Source organism: Ichthyophthirius multifiliis, assembly GCF_000220395.1.
Source record: "Ichthyophthirius multifiliis unplaced genomic scaffold scaff_1120509251281, whole genome shotgun sequence".
Lineage (NCBI taxonomy): Eukaryota > Ciliophora > Oligohymenophorea > Hymenostomatida > Ichthyophthirius > Ichthyophthirius multifiliis.
In genome coordinates this window covers 5,086-28,240 of record NW_004086027.1, presented here as the reverse complement: position 1 = coordinate 28,240, position 23,155 = coordinate 5,086, and the positions used below count along the sequence as shown (strand labels likewise).

General features: G+C 14.9%; 3 protein-coding genes across 3 annotated transcripts, besides 40 other annotated features; 2 read left to right on the top strand and 1 right to left on the bottom strand. All coding sequences in view use genetic code 6, as the record gives it.

The window, feature by feature from the left end:
• Positions 1-67: part of a microsatellite that runs on past the window's edge.
• Positions 10-81: a microsatellite.
• Positions 82-199: 118 nt separating this feature from the next.
• Positions 200-295: a microsatellite.
• A 386-nt stretch (positions 296-681) lies between these two features.
• IMG5_175240 (hypothetical protein) lies at positions 682-1,486 on the bottom strand (the record flags this gene model as incomplete). Its single annotated transcript, XM_004029636.1, has 1 exon — positions 682-1,486. A coding segment is annotated over exon 1 (377 nt), but the record flags the coding sequence as incomplete, so codon positions are not given.
• Positions 1,087-1,134: a microsatellite.
• Positions 1,104-1,161: a microsatellite.
• Positions 1,227-1,303: a microsatellite.
• A 189-nt stretch (positions 1,487-1,675) lies between the features above and the next one.
• Positions 1,676-1,774: a microsatellite.
• A 423-nt stretch (positions 1,775-2,197) lies between these two features.
• Positions 2,198-2,226: a microsatellite.
• A 1,583-nt stretch (positions 2,227-3,809) lies between these two features.
• Positions 3,810-3,850: a microsatellite.
• Positions 3,851-4,569: 719 nt separating this feature from the next.
• Positions 4,570-4,617: a microsatellite.
• A 574-nt stretch (positions 4,618-5,191) lies between these two features.
• Positions 5,192-5,225: a microsatellite.
• Positions 5,226-5,696: 471 nt separating this feature from the next.
• Positions 5,697-5,751: a microsatellite.
• Positions 5,752-6,020: 269 nt separating this feature from the next.
• Positions 6,021-6,054: a microsatellite.
• Positions 6,055-7,144: 1,090 nt separating this feature from the next.
• Positions 7,145-7,174: a microsatellite.
• Positions 7,175-7,260: 86 nt separating this feature from the next.
• Positions 7,261-7,336: a microsatellite.
• Positions 7,278-7,317: a microsatellite.
• An 852-nt stretch (positions 7,337-8,188) lies between the features above and the next one.
• Positions 8,189-8,234: a microsatellite.
• A 1,042-nt stretch (positions 8,235-9,276) lies between these two features.
• Positions 9,277-9,328: a microsatellite.
• Positions 9,329-11,335: 2,007 nt separating this feature from the next.
• IMG5_175230 (hypothetical protein) lies at positions 11,336-13,091 on the top strand (the record flags this gene model as incomplete). The annotated part of the gene is made up of 3 exons (XM_004029635.1): positions 11,336-11,421; positions 11,481-11,530; positions 13,033-13,091. 3 exons carry the CDS (start codon positions 11,336-11,338, stop codon positions 13,089-13,091), a joined length of 195 nt encoding a protein of 64 aa, XP_004029683.1.
• Positions 12,198-12,229: a microsatellite.
• A 258-nt stretch (positions 13,092-13,349) lies between the features above and the next one.
• Positions 13,350-13,384: a microsatellite.
• Positions 13,385-13,432: a microsatellite.
• A 1,017-nt stretch (positions 13,433-14,449) lies between these two features.
• Positions 14,450-14,526: a microsatellite.
• A 410-nt stretch (positions 14,527-14,936) lies between these two features.
• Positions 14,937-14,968: a microsatellite.
• Positions 14,969-15,426: 458 nt separating this feature from the next.
• Positions 15,427-15,483: a microsatellite.
• Positions 15,436-15,483: a microsatellite.
• Positions 15,484-15,669: 186 nt separating this feature from the next.
• Positions 15,670-15,711: a microsatellite.
• Positions 15,712-16,111: 400 nt separating this feature from the next.
• Positions 16,112-16,162: a microsatellite.
• Positions 16,163-16,781: 619 nt separating this feature from the next.
• Positions 16,782-16,838: a microsatellite.
• A 128-nt stretch (positions 16,839-16,966) lies between these two features.
• Positions 16,967-17,041: a microsatellite.
• A 5-nt stretch (positions 17,042-17,046) lies between these two features.
• Positions 17,047-17,172: a microsatellite.
• Positions 17,059-17,173: a microsatellite.
• A 656-nt stretch (positions 17,174-17,829) lies between these two features.
• Positions 17,830-17,875: a microsatellite.
• Positions 17,876-18,464: 589 nt separating this feature from the next.
• Positions 18,465-18,554: a microsatellite.
• A 1,462-nt stretch (positions 18,555-20,016) lies between these two features.
• Positions 20,017-20,054: a microsatellite.
• A 650-nt stretch (positions 20,055-20,704) lies between these two features.
• Positions 20,705-20,733: a microsatellite.
• Positions 20,734-21,304: 571 nt separating this feature from the next.
• IMG5_175220 (polyphosphoinositide phosphatase, putative) lies at positions 21,305-22,433 on the top strand (the record flags this gene model as incomplete). The annotated part of the gene is made up of 4 exons (XM_004029634.1): positions 21,305-21,366; positions 21,422-21,778; positions 21,835-21,935; positions 22,084-22,433. Coding segments are annotated over exons 1-4 (851 nt in total), but the record flags the coding sequence as incomplete, so codon positions are not given.
• Positions 21,384-21,415: a microsatellite.
• Positions 21,386-21,420: a microsatellite.
• Positions 21,792-21,860: a microsatellite.
• Positions 21,937-22,057: a microsatellite.
• Positions 21,978-22,071: a microsatellite.
• Positions 22,434-23,155: the final 722 nt, after the last annotated feature.

Genomic DNA, 23,155 nt, shown 5'->3' with positions numbered 1-23,155 from the left:
TATTTATATATTTATTTATTTATATTTTTAAATATTTATATATTAATATATTTAATAATTTATATATATCATTTTTAAAAAATTAATAAAATATTAATCAATTGTTATGTATTTTTTTTAAGCAAAAATCATATATTTACTTGGAGAAGGTCTTACTTTAAGTAATGTATTCATCGAAAATATTTTATTTAATGAAAATTTATTATTATTAATATTTTATTTACTAATATTATTACTATTACTATTATTATTATTATTACTATTATTATTATTGCTATTACTATTATTATTATTAATAATTATTTATTTATCTTTTATCCCTCCATTATTATTTTTCTAAAAATTAAATTATTCTCCAAATTCATTTATTAATTATTCTTTATTAAAACTTTCATTAAACTATGATAATTTGTTCTTATTTAATTTAACATTTAAAACCGAATTCTTCAGCTAATTTTTATTTTCTGTAATTTTTTTAGTAACATTATTTCCTTTTTCTAATATAGAAAAAAGATTAGAGTCCACAAATTTATTTTCATCAAATTGAAACTGAATTTTTCCTATTTCTTTTTTAAATAAAACATTTGCTTTTCTTACTTAATCATTTTCCTTTTCTTTTTTTAAACTGAAAAAAACTCTTAATTGTTTTCTTAAAAATCCCTATCATTATCATCTTCTTCTTCCTCCAAAATTTTTATTGCATTTTCGATTCTTTTTTCCCTTTATAAATTCTCATCATCGACTAAAAAACCATCTTACTATTTCCTTTTTTATTTTCCTTTATAAATCCCATTGATTATATTTTCGATTTCTTCTTTATCTTTCTTATTTATGTCTTTCATGAATTACATTTGGGCATATTTTTCATTTTCATCGTCTATATATACCTAATTATTGATAATTTCTTTCAGTTCTCCATCTAAGTCTTCGTTTTCTTAAATACCAGCCTCCTTTCTTTCATCTTCTTCATCTATTTATTTCACTTTATCATCATTTTCTTCATTATCTGAACCTAATTCAGCTTCATCTTCTATCATATCATTTAAAATTTTCCTCATTAAAGGATTTTATAACAAAGCTTTTTTTTCTTTTAATTTTTCCTCTCTTTTTTTCTTTCTTCCTCTTTTAATTTTTTTTAATTTCTTCGTCTTTATTTCTTTTCAATCTTTTTAAAATTTTGGGCTTTTTTTCACTTGAATTTATCTAAAAAGAATTATTTTGCGTAAATTATGAAATTTAGTCTATTTATTATGAATTTTCTTCTATTTATTATGAATTTTCTTCTATTTATTATGAATTTTCTGAACTTTCTTTTGAATTTTTATCTTCTATATTTATACCTTCTTCCAATGCAAGTAATTTCCTATAATGGAATTCAGCATCTTCTAAATTTTTGTTAGAATTTTGGTTTTTTTCGGAAATATTTTCTTCTTTTTAATCTTCTTTGTCTTCTTCTTGATAATCTTCATCTGAAGTGTCTTCTTCTTATTCTTACTCCTCTTATTTATTTTCTTATTTTTCTTATTTTTTTAGATCATTTTTAAGTTCTATAGAATCTAGTGTAGTTTAAATAAATTTGCTTTTTATTTCTTCGACATTTAAATTTTTAGATTTTTTTCAATAATTTTTTATTACATATTTTTTAATAATTATACTCTTGAAAATTATTAACATATATTATGATTATTTTATTATTATTATTATTATTTTTACAATTATTATTATTATTATTATTATTTTAATTACTACTATTATTATAATTATTATTATTATTTTAAAGAAGAAGTAATAATAGAATTACTTCTTGAAATTTTACTAAAAATAAGGTATTATTAGTAACATTATCATGGCTTTAAATTTTCGGTATTTCCAATTAGATTTCACAATCTTCATCAATTTCCCTTTATGTATTTTATTAACTTAAACTTTAAAAAAATCCAAAAAGCCCTCCTTTATATAAATTATCATCTTATTCTAATCCAAGTTTTTTTTATAATTTTTTTAATGAATTTCATAATTTTTTATATTTCTTTATTATTAAGCAATATTTCTTTCAAATTATATACTCTCTTCCTATATTGATTTCTCTTAATAATACTAATTTTCTTCATATATATTTTATTCTTCCTCTTCATCTTAAAATCCCTTAAAATTAAATTCCTTAAAAAGCTTATTATTAGTTTTTATTAAGTCCCTATTACTATTATTATTGTTACTATTATTATTAGTCTTTCTTTATTATTTTTTATTTAATTCATTTAAACCATCACACATTGTTCTTTATTTTCTTCCCCTTTTATTTATTTATTCCTCTGTATTTTCTTCTTGCCCTTCATATTCTCGTTAATAATTTGGTTCTTCTTCTTCTTCCTCATCGAATTTATTGTTTAATCTAGAAAGTATTTATTAATTAGTTTCTAATTCTTAATGTAATTTTTCAAGTCTTTATTTACGATTTTATTTCCTTTAGACATCTAATGAGGCTATGGTTTATGATAATTCTGCTAATTTTGATAATTTTTTCTTTTTCTAAGGTTCCTCTTATGTTATGTTTTTTTAAGAATTCTCGTTTGAGTTTTAGTTTTCTTAGGACATTTTTTTTTTTTTTTAAAAATTTTTTTTTAGATTTATTGATTTTATATATTTATATTTTTAATTATTTTTTTAAATGCTAAATAAGTAATCAAAAATTGATTTATATGGAGGGAAAAAGTATATAATAATAATTTTTAATTTTGAAAATTAGCTCTAAAATTGTTATATGTTTTAATTTATATAAAAATAATGTTGTAAACTTATTTTATTAATAATTTGATTTGAAGAATAAAAATTTATCATTAAATCTAAAATTCAAGTAAAACAACTTATAAATAAAAAGAACTAATATCAAAATATTTAATTTATAATATTATATAATTAATATAATAATTTATTAGTTATTAATAATTAAAATATAAAAAATATTATACAATATCTAAAAATTTTACATTTTTAAAAGTCTACAATATTTTATAATGTCTAATTTTTTAAAATATAATATAAAAGTAAAAAAATAAATATAAAAATATTAATTATAAAATTAAATAATAAATTAGTTACTATTTAAAAAATTTAAATTAATAATTTAATTTATTAAAATTATATTAAAGAATTTTTATTATTAAAATTAATTTTATAATTTTAATATTTCCTCTTATAAAAAATATATTTTTGTTAATATAAAATTTAATATTTATATATTTTAATAAAAAAAATATTTTTAATAATTAAAAAAAAAAGCTAATTAATTTATTATTAAAAATAAAAAATAAATAGATATAATGAAAAAAAAAAAAAGATATTTTTATAAATTAATACAATGAGACTTAATTTTATAAATTAATATATTTTGAATATCAATTATGTCAAGTATAAATAATTAAAGTTAATATAAATTAAAAATATTATAGAAATAAATATAAATATATATAATAAATAAACAAATAAATTATTTATATATATATATATATTTTATTTATTTATATTTTTATTAAATTTTTACATAATAAAAGAATTTTAAAATTTTTACATTTTTATTTTAATAAAATTGCTTTATCTAAAGAAACTATCTATATATACATATATTTTTTGTATATAGTTCTTATTCATATTGTTTTTTCTATTTGAAATATTTCTTTATATATTTTATTTCAAAAAATATCTTTATTTAATTATATTTTATATTTTTTTTTTATTGATTTATAAAAACAAAATTATATTAAAACTATATAAAAATCATACATAAACCTCGTATTTATTATGTATATCTTATATTTTATCAGTTCTTTTATGATATTGTATCGTTTTTTATATGTATATTTATATTATATTTTTATATTTTTTTATAACTATAATACTTTACTTTATATTTTTTAATAATAAGAAACTTTCAATGAATAAAAAAGTTTTTTTAGTTTAGTTTTTGTGATTTATTTTTATACATTTATTTCTTTTTGCGATTTCCATCTTCTTTTTTTAATATTATTAAGATTTTTTATTATTTAAATCTTAAAACATTAATTAAGTAATTATAAAAGTCCTTTTTTTAGTTTTATATTAATCTTTTTAAATTATCAGTTTCTTTTTATTTTGAAACATAATTTAGAAATTTTTCATTGTTTTTTGTCTTTTTTTAGCACTTTTTCTTGATTTGATTACTATTAGTATATTATAAACTAGGCTATTATTATTTTATATGAATTAAAAAATAAATATGCCTTTTTGTATAGTCTTTTATTCATTTTTAGATAAATTTTGATACAGTTTAAAGATGATATTCTTCGAAGAATAAACTTTAGTGAAAAAAAAAAACAGGAAAATTTTTAATAATTTAAATTAATTTTTATAACTAAAAAAACTACTAAGGATATGCTTTGTTAAAGAAAGAAAATAAAAGAAAAGATTCTAATAAAGAATTATAGCCTAAAATGTAATTTTTACAAGAAAATTTATTTATCAAACAATAAAAGAGTAAATTAAATACAAAATTTATCAAGGTTTTGATTTGAAAAAAAAAAGAAAAAGAAAATTAAAAATTAATATTTATATAAAATAATAATAATTTATTAAAAAAATAATTACAAAGAGAAGTATATATCAAATAAATTTATTTAAAATAAAATATTTATAATTCTAGTAATTTCTATAAAATGCAATTTAAAAAACAAATAAAACTAAAATAAACATAAAATAGATATAAAAATAAATAAAATTAAAAATTTTATATTATATATAAAAAAACATTATATATTTCTTTAATTTATATATTGTATATACAAAAAAATATATAATAATAGTAAATAATAAAATATATGTATAAAAATATTTAATTAAATATAAATATATGTATTTTATATAACTAAATATATATATATATATATATATTTATTTTTTAAATTATTTTTGAAATGTTTTAAGTTGCCCTTTTTTTATAATTAAATACTTTTTGATATTATAAGATTCATTAACTTCTTAAAAATATTAAATTTATAATATATTAGACTTATTTTTTATAAAATTTCAATTTGATTCTAATATATTTATAATCTAATATTTTCTTTGATATATTTTTATTATATTTTTTTCATTAAAATATTTATACATAATATTCAAATATAACAATTTATTAATTCATAAATACTATATTGTATCAATTTAATTTTTTAAAAATATTTATTCTTTAAAAAAAATTTCATAAATATAAATCTGGAGTCATATAAACTTAAAATAGTGATTTTAAATCAAAATCTTTAATAATAGGATATGGTTATATAATTTAGTGATATTTACTTTATTTTTATAATAAAATTTTTAATCGAAGATACAATTAATAATTTAGATTAAAAACTATGTTAGTATATGTATATTTAACTTTTATTTATGTATTTTTTTGTGAAGTTATAAATTAATGAAATATCTATAATAGAATATTTAGAAAAATACTATACTTATTTAATAATAATTTTAAATAGAATATATTCCAGACGAAATTATTTTAAAAGAAAATAGAATTGTATTTTATTAAGTTATAAATTTAGTATTGAATAAATAAAAAAAAAATAAGACTATTAATATAATAAGAATTTTTTTATTAATAAATAAAAAATAGAATATAATATAATATAATAAATAAAGTTTTTATATATATAAATGAAAAAATTATTTTTTATATATTAATATATATTAATTTTTATATTTTTATATATATTAATTCCATTATATAAAAAAATACTTATTTATTTAAAAAAATGTTGATTTAATATATTAGAAAGTTTACATTTATAAAAATAATATCAATATTTAATAAATAATACAAGTATAAATAAAAATAATACATAAAGAGAAATAATAATATCTTTAAATAAAATACTAATATATAAAAAATATATATTTTATATATATAAAATTTATAAAAAAAAAGAAGAACCTTTAATATAAATAAAAAAATAATAGAAATATATAATATTTAGGAAATATAAAAAATACATATATATATATATACATGTATATATATATTAAATTTTAAATATTATTATTTCATTTTCCTTCTGCATAATTAATATTTTTTTTATTTTTATCTTTATTTTCTTCTATATCTTCTTCGTTTTCTTATTTTTTCACTTCATTTTTTTATTATAAAAGCGCTTTATTTTCTTCACTTTCATAATAAGGTAATATTTTCGGTCTTGCATTTAAATCAAAATATTTTTTCATATTATATGCATCTTCTCCATCTGCATAATATCCTTTTTCTAAATCAAAAATCTCATAACTTAATTTCCCTTAATACAATCCTAAAGCCGCTCTATTTGATACTCTTACATGTAAAGATACATATTTTGCCGAAAATAAGTTTACTATATCTTTATGTGTCGCATTCATTAATTAATTAGCTATTCCAAGCTTTCTATGAGACCTTAAAACTGATAAAGATGTTATATGACCGTGTAAAACATCCTCATCATCTTCAATTTTTGCCATTACATAGCCTACTATTTTTCCTTTTACGTCTTCTGCTATATAAAGGATTTATGGCCAACTCATGAAATGATATAAATAATATTTGGATGTATAATTTTCTGGTAAACACCATAAATTACAGTTTTACATTCCTAATAAATCATTTAAATTTGCTTTTCTGATACTAACCATTATTACTATTTATTTTTTTATTATTATTAAATTTTAAAGATATGTATTTTTTTTTTTTTGATTATTATTTTTAACTTTTTTTTTTTTTAATCAAATAATAATATATTATTATTATATACGAAATTAAAATAAAAAAAACATCATTTTAATATTAATTAATTTATAAAAATAAATAAAAAAATATTAATATATCTAATATAACAAATTCAAATATAAATTAATTCAAAAAATATGATAAAAAATATCACTTTGTATAAAAAAATTAACTAAACCTCTAAAAGCATCAACTAAAATAAAGTCTTATTATTTTTAACAAAGAACAAAGTCTATATATAGGTTTATTTATAAATAATAAGACAAAAAGATGATATTTACTTAGAAGTAAATTTAAGTATAATACATAACAAAATAAATTAAAATAAAATTCTAAATTTATCTTTATTCAAAAATTAAGTATATAAATATTATATTATAAAATATTATAAAAGCATTGTAATATGAATTTTTTTATATATATATTTTTTAAAAAAAACATAATTATCATATTAAATATATTATATTATAAAATTAATATAAAAATTTAATTTTATATATATATATAAATATATATATATATATATATAATATTATTTTTTCATATATATATTTTTCCCATTACTTTATAATAATATAAAATAGTAGATAAAAAATCTCCTACAGTCATTTCTTCTTACCATTTTAAATTTTATTTTACCCATTAAGGAAGATATTCACATTATTTTTTTAATTTCTAATTTTTAATAAAAAATACTATATATATAAATATCGATTAGTTTTACTTCATCTGCTAATATCATAATTCCATAATCTTAAGGATATGTATATATAGATTATAAACATTAAGAAACAGCATTCATAGTATCAAAAGTAGTGAATTCTGACTTTGAAATATTAAGTAATTAATTATTATTGCTTTTAAAGAAATAATTATTGTATTATCTTTCTGGATATCCCAAAATAAGTACACATCTCGCATATTAATCATTAAAACTGAAAAATCTAGCTGCAATTCCTCTTACAACACAAAAAAATATACCGCCGATTCCATAATCACATGATTATTTATAATATTATAAAATCTAAATTTTTTTATTAATAATAAAAATATAAAAAAAAATAATAAAACTTCTTAAGTTTATTGAAAATCAAACGGGTTTTCAAAAAAAACAGGTTTTAATAAAGTGCTTAATTTCTAAATTTCATTTATTTCTGATAAAATTTTCATTGTTTTTAAATCAGGTAAATAAACAACAATCCCATCAGGACTTTACAAAGAAACTTCTTGGACTATATTTAAATAGTTTCTTGTTTATAAGTGTTTATCTCCTTAAAATGATTAAAATTTAGATTAATCATTCCATTTAGTAATAAAAATAGGCATAACGTTAAATTATACACTTTAATCTAATTAAATTTTTTAAATTTGGATTTTAGAATCTATAAATATTAAAAATTAAAAATATATATATATATAAATATATATATATATATATATATATATATATTTATCTATTTTTTTACTTAATCCATATATTTATGATATAATATTTTGTCCATCTAAAAATTAAATTAAACAAGATGATGTAAATAAAAAAGATTGATTTTTAAGTTTATTTTAAACTAATGTATTAATTTTATTAGGAGCTATTGTTAATATAGGTTAAAAAAGTATATCATTTCTATATTCAGGTTCTTCTTAAAAAAAAATATTAAAGCTTTAATCTAATTTAAGATTTTCGTTAAACCTAGAATTTATACTTTGTAAAAACTCAACTAAAACTCTTAAATCTTCAAAATTATATTATTTATTTTTATTTTATTATTCTTTATAATAAAGCTTTAAATAAGGAAATAAATCATTAATAATATATTTCACAAATCTTTATTTCAAATATAAAATATAAATAAATAAAAATAGAATATTGTTAATATAATAATATATAAATTTTATAATATAATATTATATATTACTTATTATTATTAAAAAATAAATAAAAAACTTTATAAAAATCACATATAAAATATAGTGAAATATTATAATTTTTTATAAAAAAAAATATACAAAATAAATAAAAATTAAAATATATTCCTTTAATAATTTTATATAAATATCATATTTATTTATAATATATATATTTAAAGTTTTTTTTACTATAAAGATCTCCTAGTTACTGGTTATAAATATTAAGATAGTGTTTCTTATATTTTTTTAATTTATGAACTTTAAGTTTTTTAGAAAAAAACATCTCTTTATTATTTCAATTTACTCTAAAATATAATATTTAACTCCTAACAACCTTTTTATATAAATTCAATAAAAAGTAAAGGATTTTTTATGTTTCCCGGTATTTCATTATTTTATTTAGTTTAAGCATTTATGCTTTTTTATAATTTCTATAAATATTTCTAATATTAAACATCATATTTCTAAATTTCATTCAAATTAACAATTTTATTTTCCAAAATTTAATTTTTTAAATAAAAACATGCTTTTATAGAATTATGAATCATTTAAATATCTATATTAACACTAAAAAAAAAAAAAAAATATATATATATATATATATATATATATATAAATATATATTTATATATATATTTACGTATTATAATTTCTTATATCTTCATATAAAAACTAACATTAATCTAAAAAAAGGAAAGAATTTTGTTCCATATTAATATGCTAATATAAATCCCTTTAATTTTCTTGAAAGATATTCGAATGTGTACAAATAACAATATCACATTTTTAAATTAAATCCAACATATAAAAATATGGACAAATGGTATTTTCTTCTCCTAAATTTTTTAGTCTTGTTTTATTATAATTATATTTTTATTAAGATTTTATTGTATCTATTGTTTTCTGTTATTGTTTTTATAATAAATTCTAGTAAAAATTACAGTCATTTACTACTTTTCGTTTATATCTACAAAAATACTCATCGTCTAATATATTAAGATTATATCGAAGTTCAGGATGTATGCATAAATCTTGTTTTTTATTTAATTTTATTATTGTTAATTTTTATAATTCAGAATATTTCTCTTGTAGCTCTTGGCTCATTTCTATATATTTTTCAGCATCTTTTGTATTTTAACAGCATATATATATCTTTGTATTTTTTTTTTTTTTTAATATTTATAATTTATTTTAATAATTATATATATGTATATATTTATTTTAAAATTTATTCTAAATTTGTATATTTTACTTTGTTATAATTTTCAGGAAATTTTAATTTAAAATGAAGTAATATATTTAATGAATTTATTATTTTATCGTCATTTTTTACTATTTCAACCATTCCTTATTTCTTTTTTTTTTTTTTTTCATATATATGAATACTTTCTTTATTTTATTTTTCTATTATATAAAAAATGTTACTTTATATTAAAGAACTTAATATAATTCCTTCATATAATAAACTTCCGTATCTGTATAATTTTTGAATATAGGTATTTAGAAAGAATTTGAACTTTAATCAATTAATAAATATTGTTGTTAAAATTCAATATCCATATTTAAAAAATATATATGTTTTTGTTATTAATTTTAAATATAGTAAAAAAATAAAAAAATCTTTTTAATTAATATTTTTTTTAAGTAAAAAAAAAATAAAAAAAAAATTAATGTCTCATATAATTAACGAGTATAATAAAACTAAAAACAAAATACTAATACTTTTTTTATTAATTTTATTTAATAATTATAAACATTACTTTATATAAATACATATATAATTTATTTTAATATATTTATAATTATTTATTTTTATGATATAAATTATTAATTTTAAATAGAATTTGTAAATGTATTTTATGTTTCTCTAAATTATAGGCTTAAAATATTAAAAAAAATATATATTTATAATAATTTATTAATAAAAAAATAGAATAATATTACTTTATAATAGTATTTTCTATTATTTTATAAAAAATTAAAACTTAAAAAAATAATGGATTAAGAATAAAATATATCATAATATAAAGAAAAATAATAAATAAATGATAAAGGAGATTTCATTACTAAATTTTTTGGAGTCGGATTAGTTATATCATTACTAATATATATATATATTATTTACTAATATGTTTTTATTAGATACTTAATAACTATAGTAATATACAAAATATAAAAATAAAAATAAAATATATAGAATTTACCTTTAGCAATTACATTATTACTTTTTATAAATTTTTTCTCGTTTTTAACTTTTATTTCGTATTATAAAACTGTAAAATAATCGCCTGGATATATATATTATGAAAATGTATAATAAAAAAAATACTAAAAATAAAATAAAAAGGTTTAAATGTAATAAAATAATAGCTTAGAAAAAATAAAAGAATATACTAAATAATCAAATGCAATAATATAAACAAAAAGACTAAATGAATCTAAGCTTTTATTCGATACATCATAAATAAAATAACATTAATTAGCATATATAGATGATTTAGTAGACTTAGAAGAAAACAATAACAAGCTATAATATTTAAATGAAGATAAAAAATAATTTTTTTCTAACTAAGAATATTAAAATTTGTAAAAAACAACAACATAAAAGAGAGAAAAAAAAATTAATATAAAAAAAGTGACTAAATGAAAGACATTGCATAAGTAAAATATTGCTTTAAATGTGAAAAAATAAAACCCATAAGAGCACATCATTGTAAAATTTGCAAAACGTAAAATAGAGATAATATATATATGTATTTTTTTCATATATTTATATATTTGAAAAAAGATGTATTTTAAGAATGGACCATCACTGTCCTTGGGTTGGAAATTGCGTTGGTTAAGATAATCATAAATATTTTATTTAATTTTTATTTTATTCTGGAATATGTTCAATTTTTGTTTCCTTTTCAGTTTTTTTTGATTATGCATTTTATGATTAAATTGTAATTAAAGTAAGGGGGACAAATTAATGATATATATATATATTCAAAGTGATATATTTTTTTTTAAATATAAAAAGTTATCGAGCGAAAAAGAACATTTTCATATAGTTGCGGCTTCTTCAGCTTGTTTACCTTTAGGTATATTAACAATAGGGCTTTTTATTTTTTAGATTTGTATTTTATCTATAAATTGTACTACTTTAGAATATAATATAATTGAAATGAGAACTGAAAAAGTTTTTTATTTTTCTTAAAGAAAAAAATATTTAAAATTTTTATTATTAGAATCCTTTTAGAAAATTATCGAAAATTCAAAATCTAAAATATTTTATGGGAGAAAGTATACTTGAATGGATTTTTCCTTTTAAATAATAAAAAAAACAAGTTTTAAATATACAAGAAATATGAAAATAAATATAAAAATTTTTCATTTAAACAATTAATATTTTAAAAATTAAAAATCAAAAATAAAAAATATTTTTAAAATAATTAATTAAAAAATTGTTAATATAAATATCGAAAACAAAAATAAAAAAATATAATTAATATTAATTATTTAAATATATATATATATATATATATATATATATATTTTTAATTTATAATTTCAAAAGATTATAAATTAAAATAAAAATATATTTTAAATAAATCTAAAACAATGATATAATATAAATATATAAAAAATAAAATAATATATATTTTTATAATACATTTTTTTAAAATTAAAGATATAATTATATTTTTTTTTATAATTTCAAAAAAAAAAAAAAAAAAAAAAACAATAATTTAATTACTTATATTATATAAATATATATTAAGCATATTATATATTTTAATATAATTTTATTTAATTTTCATATTTTTATTTATTAATATGAATAGAAATTTTTAATCTTTAATTTATAATTGAATTTTTATATAATAATTAAATAATTATTTTTTTAAAAATGATATATAAAATGAAAAGATTTAAATTAGTAAATATAAATACCTATCATAAAACATTTTATTATTCTATTTAGATAATTATTTACTTAATATCCTTGATTTTTATAATATTAGAAATATATTAAATGATAAAAGATTAATAAAACCTAATTTAATCCTATATTTTGATTATTTTATTAATACTTTAAATAGCTTATAGCTTCATTAACAATTAGCTTTAAAAAAATTATAATTTTTTATTTTTTTATCTTTGTAAATTACTTTTAATGGACCATGTATTAATTTTGTATTCAAGTTGGAAAATTTCGTCCTTTCCTATATCTTTTAAAATATATAAATCTATAAATAGTAGTTCCTTTTATTAGGTTAAATTTATATAAACACATTTTTTGTTAATATAAAAAAAATAAAAATTAAAGAAATTATATAAACTAAAATTAAAATTAGGCCAGAGTTCTATGTGTAATAAGTAGTTATATAATTGCTTTTAATTAGATAAGTACTGAAAAATTTAGTGTATTTTTTTGTATTAAAATTTTATTTATTTGCCTAAATATTGGTATTTATAACAATTAGTTTACAATTTATGAAAATTCATTTTGTTCTGAAGGAATAATACACTATACGATTGAAGTTTATGCTAGAAGTAATATGTATTCTTTAATATTTTTTAATAAAATACTAAGAATTTATTTTTAACTATAAATAAACTATTTTAAATTATTCGATTGTAGTAAAATAAAAAAATTGCAAAATAAAGAAAAATATATATATATAAATATATATATATATATATATAAATTTTTTTTTTTTTTTTTTTTATAATTATTATTTTTTTTTTATTTATCTTTTAAGTTCTCTTTTTTATGTATTATATTGTGTTTTTTTATAATCCTATATAACATTATTAGATAAAATATGACTATAAAATAAACTTTTTTTAGTGTTATATTTCTATTAATAAATTGTCTTTATTTACGCTAACCTGTTAATACATATGTTTATGCTGTTAAAAATTGTTTAATTCAAAATTATAATTCAGTAAATTATTAAGTAGTTTTATTAAGTTCAATTGTAAGAATATTTGAATGTGTCTGTTTTTTTTATTTCTATTATTCAAATTTAAATAAAATAACTAATTAATTTGAAATTTATATTAGTATTTCTATAACAGCTTCTTTTATTTATTGTTTTTTTATATTCGGGCAAATTTTATATCTTATTTTTAGCAATAGTTACGTAAGCAATAATCAAAATAATATTTAAATAAATATCTTATAATCAGATAGAAAATAAAAAATAATGAAAATATTATAGATAATGAAAGTAAAGATTTTAATTTAAAATAATAAATTACCAAATGTAATAATAATTTTGATAATAATAACAAATCATATATAATAAATAATACAAATATTACACGTAATAAAGCCAGTAGAACTTTATAAAATTTAGAAGATTAAAATAAAAAAATTTATATAGATATTTTATATAAAAATGAAATATAAAATAGTATTTACATTTTTAGCAATTATATAAATTAAAAAAAAGAAAATAGCGTTATAGAAGGCAATTTTACTAGTTTTAAAAACAAAAGTTATTCAAATATAAAAATAAATGATAATAGTATGAAAAAATTTACTTCTTTATAACTAATTAATAATAATAATATAAATTCATAATCAATATTAAAAGAAAAAATATCTTTTGTAAATATAGCAAATAATAACAATTTAAATAAAGATATAAATTAAGATAACTCATAAAATATGAGTGAATTTGACAAAAATATAAAAATATAAAAAACAAAAGTGTTCATAACAAATTAAGAAAAAAGATTAAAATCAGTTAATTGATAATAATAATATATATATATATATATATATATATATATATATATATATATATATATATATATATATATATATATATATATATATAAATAAATTTTCTATTTAAAAAAATAAATTAAAATTATTATTTAATTAAAGTTTAAAATGTATTATTTATATTTTAAAAAATAATAATAAAAGTATGATATATAATAATTAAAAAAATTTTCTTATCTTTATTTTTTTTAATTTTTACTTTAACTTTAGAAAAAAAATCAAAAATATTAAATAAATAATTATATTATATATATGATAGTTTTATATAAATAAAAATATTTATTTATATATAAATAATATTAGGTATATGTATATATTAATAAAATTTATATATTAATTTTTGCTATAAAATATAAATAAAAGAAAAAATTTAATATTTTTAACTTATAAAATAATTATATGTATTTATAGATATTCTTAATTAATTAAATAATTATTATTACTGTAAAAATTTATATTAAGTATATTATATATATATATATATATATATATATTACAAACTATCATAAAATTATAAACTTATATTTTATTTATAAATACCCTCGGAAATAAAAAATAACTATACTTTGATTAATTATATAAACAAAATATATTATATTTTTATATTTTTGACACACAGGTTTTTTTTTTATTTATATTTTAGATTAAAAATAAAGCTTTATTATAAATTTAAGAGTATTTACATTTTGAATAATATTGAAATTCTCTTAAAATAATAAAAATTTAATAATTAAAATGGGAACAGTCTATATTATATTAATTTTTATATTAAATAGTTTCAATTGTTTTTTGTGTAATTTCATTGTTACTTAAATATAAAATCTTTATATAATTATTACTATAACTTTTAATGAAATTACTTGCTTTTACAAATATAAAATATATGAATAATATTTTACTGTAAATCGTATTTATTAAACTTGATTTAGATATTTTTATATGTGAATAGTTAATAAATAAGATAATTAAGATAACTAATATGATTAGAATAACTAGTATAATTAAGATATATAGTAAAAGTAATATAATATAAAATTCCTATAATAAATTGATAATAAAGTTTATAAATACAATATAAATAAGATAAAAAAGGATTATAATATTAAAAATATATATTTTCATATTATTTTTTTGTTAATTTTAGTTTCTTTTGTTAATATATAAAAAATTTATATTAGTATAAAAATCAATAATAATATATATATATATATATATATATATATATATATATATATATTTAATTTATAAATCTAATATATAGTTGGAATATATAATATTTATAATACAATTTATAAAAATTATTTATATTTTTAAAATGTAATCATTTCAATAATTAAAGTCTAAACTCAATAATCAAGTGAAGCTTTTTTTATAAGACATTTTTAGGTTTAACTTTTTTCATTTAATAATTTTCTATAAGATGATGTTAATTCAAAACCTTATGATCTATAATAATTTCTTATACATCCATCTTAATCTACAAAAGATAAAGTTGCTGTAAGTACAAAATGTATTGAAATAATTAACAAAGAAATTATTAAAAATTATAAAATTATCTATTTAGGATGACTAACTTTAATATCGTAAATCATTTTATAAATTTAAAAATAATTTAAATTTTTTATTTATAAATGTTGTATATGATATATAAATAAATATATATAAATATATAATATATTTATATATATTATTAAATATTATTTTATAAATATTTAACATAGTGAATATATTTAATTAAATATATTATTATTTAAATTATTTTAAATATTCATTAATATATGTATATTATTTTAAAATTATAAAATAAATAAAATAATCATATTTATTTTATAATTTGTTAATATATTTCATAAAAATTATTTATTTAATCAATCCAAAAATCTATTTAGTCATATTTACTTTTGAAATCTTTTTAATTAGAAATCTAAATAAAAATTAGTTTAAATATATAATTAATTTAAATTTTACTCCAACTAAAGTAGTTTTTAGGACTTTATTTTTTTATTCCCATTTCCTTATAATAGTAGCAGCCATTTCATATTCATAATTATCTTCTTCGCATTCTGAAGAAAAATCTAATATAATCATTTTAAATAGCATTGAGTTTTCTAATTATTTTTTATATTCATTAATGAAATCAATATTATCTCTTACAAATATAATATTTTTCATATCCTTTATATTTTCAATCTAAAATTATTTTAATTCGGATATAATCTAACTATTTTCTGTATAAACTAATATAGAATCTGAAATTTAGAAAGTCTTTAATTATAAAAGATTTGTATAAAAAAAAAAAATATTTTTTATATTTATAAATAAATAAATAAATATATATATATATATATATATATATATATATATTTTATATTTACTTTTTTTTTCCATAAATCAGTTGCAACCCATTATCTTCTATGTTAAGTTTATCTATTTTAATTAATTATTTCATTAATATTAAAATTATAAATTTAAGATTCTATATAATCTTATTCTTATTCTTAGTCTTATTATTAAATTTATTCTTATTCTAATAATTAATTTTATTATTTTTCTAATTATAAATTTTAATTAGATTATTATTTATTTATTATTTAATATTAATCATTATATTATAATTATTATTAATAATATTAATATTATTATTACTATTATTATTATTATTATTAATATTACTATTACTATTATTATTATTATATTAAATTTTATATATTTTTATTAATGATAATACTTTATCTATGTTATCTATTTTAATTTACTATCAAACTCAATTAATTATTTTTAGATATCATACTTTCTTATCTCTCTATATTAGCAAAATTATTTATACTAGGTAATGTTTATATTAATTTTTTGTCATTAAATCTTTTATTTTCTATATTATCTAGTGACTAAAAAACCTATAATTCTTCATTTTAAATATTACTATCTTTTCTTTCTAAGGACATTTTAAAATAATTATTATTATCAATATTTAAGCTTTATATTTTTTTTTAATGTAACATATCTTTTTTTCCACTTTAATCTTATAATTACTATTATCTAAAAGCAAGAGCTTTTTTTATTAATTTTCTATAATTTTTTAATGGATTTTAGAGTTGAATTTACGGTTTTTCAATTATAAAAATTTAATTTTCTTCTTTTAAAATACTCGAGTTTTTCACAATCTCCCTTAGTAAAGATTAAGCTTATTTCGTATAAAAATATTTTAATTTTTAAATATGTGACTATACAATCTATTATATGTTTTCTTCATTTAGTAATTTTTATATTGAATTTCTTTTTTTCTATTCATAATAAAAATCCGATTTATGCATTTTTATCTCATTCTCTTATTTCAAATCATTTAATAATTAAGATTATTATTTATCATTTTATTATTATTATTTTTCAATTTATTATTAAGAAAGTCTCAATAGAGTAGCAGATTATACAATATTATTATTACCAAGTCCTATTTCCTTTACCGAAATAAGATTAATATTACTCGAACTATTATGATTATCACTCTGACTATCTTCTCTTATTAAAATAGATTCTTTTTTCTTAATTTAATTTCTAGTAAATTTATTTTTATGTTCTTCACTATCATTTCTATACATTTAAAATTCAAATATTTATTATTATTATTAAATAGAGCATTTTCTTGTTATTTATATTTCTTAAGGTTCTTTTGATTTTGCTGCTACTTTATTATTTGGTAATTCTTAGCCTGAAACATTTTTTTTTGTGCTTTTTTTATCTTTTTAAGAATTTAGTAAGTTATTATTATTATTATTTTTATCGATTTCAGTAAATTATTATTGGCCTTTTTAAGATTTAAATTATTAACATACAACATTTGGATTTACTTTGTTTTATTACAATTAAATTTTCTTAATTTCTTTTATATCTTTTTATTCCCATGTATATTTCTTTTAACTATTTTTTAAATTCTTTGACATAATTTATTATTAATAAAAAAAAAAAAAAAGTAAAAGAATAATTTAATAAATATATATATATATATAAATATATAAATATATAAATATATATATATATATGTTTATATATTTATATTTTTATATATATGTATATATATATTAAAAAATAAAAAATTACTTATTTTTCATAGGTTCTCTACAAAAAGTTAAATTAAGCACAGTAGGATTTCTTAATGAATTTTTTTATATTTACCATTTAATATTATTAGTACTAGGTGATCCTAATATTTAAGGAGGAGGTTCAGCACTAACAGTTTTCATTTCTACTGGAAAAAAATTCATTTCTAAACAAAAAATAACATGTTGAAAATTTATTTAATTTTTATTAGGAATTTCAAGGAAACTATCTTCAATTTATTCTTATAGATATATTTTTCCACCATATCTTTTTAAAAGAGTAAAAATTATTAAAAAATCAACTTATTATTTATTTTTATTTCCTATTTTAAAAGGCGATAATAATTTATTAAAGTTTTCTATATTTCCTTCTTCATCTTCTTCAATTTTCAATTCTTCTAAAATTTCTTTTAAAAATTATTTTGCCTCTTAACTACATAAAAACATAAATTCTATTAATATTACATAATTTCCACTTTTACTAATTTATTTTAATTTACAATCTATATTTATTTCATTTTTCATGTTTCCTTTTTCTTTTGGAGTATTTGCCTTTTCTTAATTCTAGTTAGTATTATTTTAATCTATAATAAATTCTAATAAACAAGTCATCATTAAATGAAATTACACGTCATCCCCCGAAACTTCTTCTGAAGGAAATGCCTCTTCGAATTCTAAATATATTTTTTACACATTCTATATTTTCTTGACCATAATAACTTCCACAAAATGTATCATACATGCTTTAAGGTCAAATTTTTAGAAATTTTTGAGTGTATTTTGGCCGAATTCTCTCTATAAAATATTCAAGACACTCAAATAATTATACTAGACATGATTTTCATATAAAATTTACGAAAGTTACTTTAAATCATCATTTTTAATAATATTTAAGCTAACCATATTGCTCCATTTGACATATTCTTTTTCCAAAGAAGATATATTTTCGATACAATTCTATAAGACATAATTAGTATAGAATTCACAAGTTTCTAAAATAGCCTATCTTTTATCACAGTTTTAAATTAGTATTTGAATATTCATATTTCCATTATAAATGATTGGAAAAATGATAAATTTCATTAATTTTAATGACTATTTTTTAAAAATAACCCTATTTTCTTATAAAATATCATTATAATTATTATTAAATTTTTCTATATAAAATTCTAGTTCTATTCCTTCGTTTTATTATAGACAAAATTCAATTGCATTTTTTAGATGAATTTCTTATTATTTTGATGTAAAAATCTAACTTATATTAGTGATTTTTTTTTAGTATAAATTCTCGTATTTTTATAAAAATTCTTTAGATTTTTAAGTCAACTCAATTATTTATTATTTCTAATCACAAATTATTAAAATAGCATGTAAATTATTAAATAAACTATTATTAATTTATACTTGTTTTTGGTAAAAATTTTAAACTTTCCATAAATTTCGAATATATTTATTTATTTATAAGTATATTAATATATTTATAGTGCAAAATAAAATTGTTTTTTCTATTTTTTCTTTAAATTCACTATTTCCTTAATAAATAATGAATATATTTCTTAAAATTATTATAAAAAAAGCCTCGTAAAATGTCGCCAATATAATAAATAATTATAAAAAAAGTAAAATCTGTACTATTATAATTTATATTGAATTATTATAGTTTTTTATTATTGTAAACATAAACATTTCGCTTTCAAAAATTAAATAAAATAAAATCAAAATTCTTTTCCATTTTTAAATTTATAAATACTTAAATAATATATTTTATGAAAATATTAAAAGTATTAATGAAAAAGAATTTAAACTATTTATCATTAATATTTCCAAATTTAAATTAGATGTTACTATATTAATAATTAAAATATATATTTTTATGTATTATAAATTATGGTATAAATCTATATGTTGGCTATTGAATATTTCTTGATTAAATAATAATTCCAATTTCGGATTTAAAAAATTTCCTATTATATTTTATTTATATTAAGATATTTTTAATATAGCTTGATTGTTGCTTTATTTCATTTATTTTCTTTTTTTAAATTTTTTAAATAAAATATAGAAAATAATTTTATTAATAAAATTTTACTATTTAGTTGTTTTTTAAAAGTATTCGATTATTATTTATTTTTTATAAATAAAAATAAATAAATAAAAATAAAATTATTAAAGATAATATATTAATTAATTATTTGAAATTATAATTTATTTATTTAATTAAAAATAATAAAGACAATATTAATAATAAAAATAACCTTATTTTATAAAAAAATTAATAATATAATATAAATAAGATAAAAATAATTTTAATTTATAACAAAAATATCAATTAATTTAATAAAAAAAGTTTATAAATAAATATTTATATATACTTAAAATAACAAATGAACTTAGAATATCCAAAAGAAGATATAAGTCGATATAAAGAAATATTAATATATTAAATATAAACAGTATCAAAAAATATATATAAAACATAATAAAAATTAAACAAAAAAAGTATTATATATTATTAAGTTGTTCTAAATTTGAAAAAAAATACAAAATTTTGCACATTAAAATATTAAATAACAAAGAAGACTTAAACTATATCGAACTACACGAAATTCTAACCGAAGATTATACTGAATATGAAACATTTGACCAAGCATTTCAATAAATAAAAGAACTAAATGAATTATAAAAAGAGCCTATTTTAATTGCCAAATGTTATGGAATTATTGGATTTTATAAATTCCAAGAAGGCTATTATATGGTTTACATTAAATAATTACAAAAAATAGCTAGAATAGGAAGTTAAAAATATTCCAGAATAAAAAAAATAAAAAAAAAATATAAAAAAAAAAATAGGGCATAAAATATCTTAAATATAAAAAACAGATGTATTAACTCTTTATCATGGAATAAAATAAAAAGACGAAGAGGAATGTTACAAACTTCTTTTAGGCTACGATTTATCCGAATGTTTTTATTTAAGTTGTACATATGATTTAACGAATAGCTTAAATTAAAATGTATTAAAAAATGCCAAAAACTTAAATAAGAAAAATGAAGGAGGATTATACAGATTATTTTCGAGTTAAAAAAACATCGAAAACTTTGCAGAAATATTCATGTGGAATTATTATGCTTGTTCAGAATTTAATAAAACCATTTAAGATAAAAAATGGATATAACCTATATTACATGGATATATTGAATAAATAGGTATTCTAAATATAAATATATAAATAATTTTTTTTAAAAAAATATAATAAAAATAGTAATTAAAACAACATATAAATAATTTAGTACAACAATAATTTCTAGAAGATGCAGACATCATGCAGGTACAAGATTCCTTAAAAGAGGGATGAATGAAGAAGTATACATATAATATATATAAATATAAATATATATATATATATATATATATATATATATATATATATATATATATATATATATATATATATATATATATATATTTATTTTTATTTATATATAATTTTTTTTTTATTATTATTTCATAGGGTTTTTCCGCTAATTTTGTTGAAACTGAATAAATATTAATTGACTTAGAATCTTCTTATAAAAAGCCTTCTTGCTCGTCTTTTATTTAAGTAAGAGGTTCTGTTCCTTTATATTGGTTTTAAAATCCTTTATTTACAAAAATAAAGCCTCCAATAATATGTTTTATATATTTATATATAATAAATAAAAAAATAAAAATTAGTAAATAGTTAAGATCATTTTTTTGCTGCCACAAAAAAAATTTTGGAGATTTATTTTCTCGATATGGAGAAAAAATATACTGTATGGACTTAGTGAAATCCTTCGAAACCAGTACAAAGAATAATTATTGGCAAAAGAATACGAACATGTAATTAGAACAATAAACATGAATATAGATTAAAGAAATGAAATATTTTATTACCATTTTGATATTAAAAAACAATTAAAAACGTAAAAAATAAAATCATATATATCTTATATAAAAAAAGAGATAAATAAGAATATGTAGAAAAAACATATTCATTTGCCTATTATTTAGTACATTAAATAGGAATATTTTAAGTATGTAATTCTTCCAAACCATATCAAAATTCTCAATATATAGAATTATAAAATGGGGTTTTACGTACAAACTGTGTTGATTGTTTAGATAGAACAAATTCTTTTTAAGCTTTAGTAGGAGAAATTATATTAGTTTACCAATTTTCGAAAATGTATAAACTATAAACTAAATTTTAAGAATTAGGGACTTAATGTCCTCCTATATTAACAGAATTTCGAGGAATGTATGAAAGAATGGGTGATAAAATTTCTTAATAATACGGTAGTACAAAAGCTCATAAATAAGGTATTCAAGAATAGAAAGGACAAGGAAAAATATTCGAGTTTTTTACTTCTGTAGAAAGGCATTTAAATAATAATTTTAAAGACAAAGGTAAACAAAGGAACATAGATGTTTTTTTGGGAAATGTAAAAGTATTAGAAAAAATATAGGATTCAACTAGAAACCCTTTTTTTCCTAAAAATGAACTTGAAAATATAGTTTTTTAAAATTACAAATACGGTTTTAATGAAAAAAGCTGGTGGTAA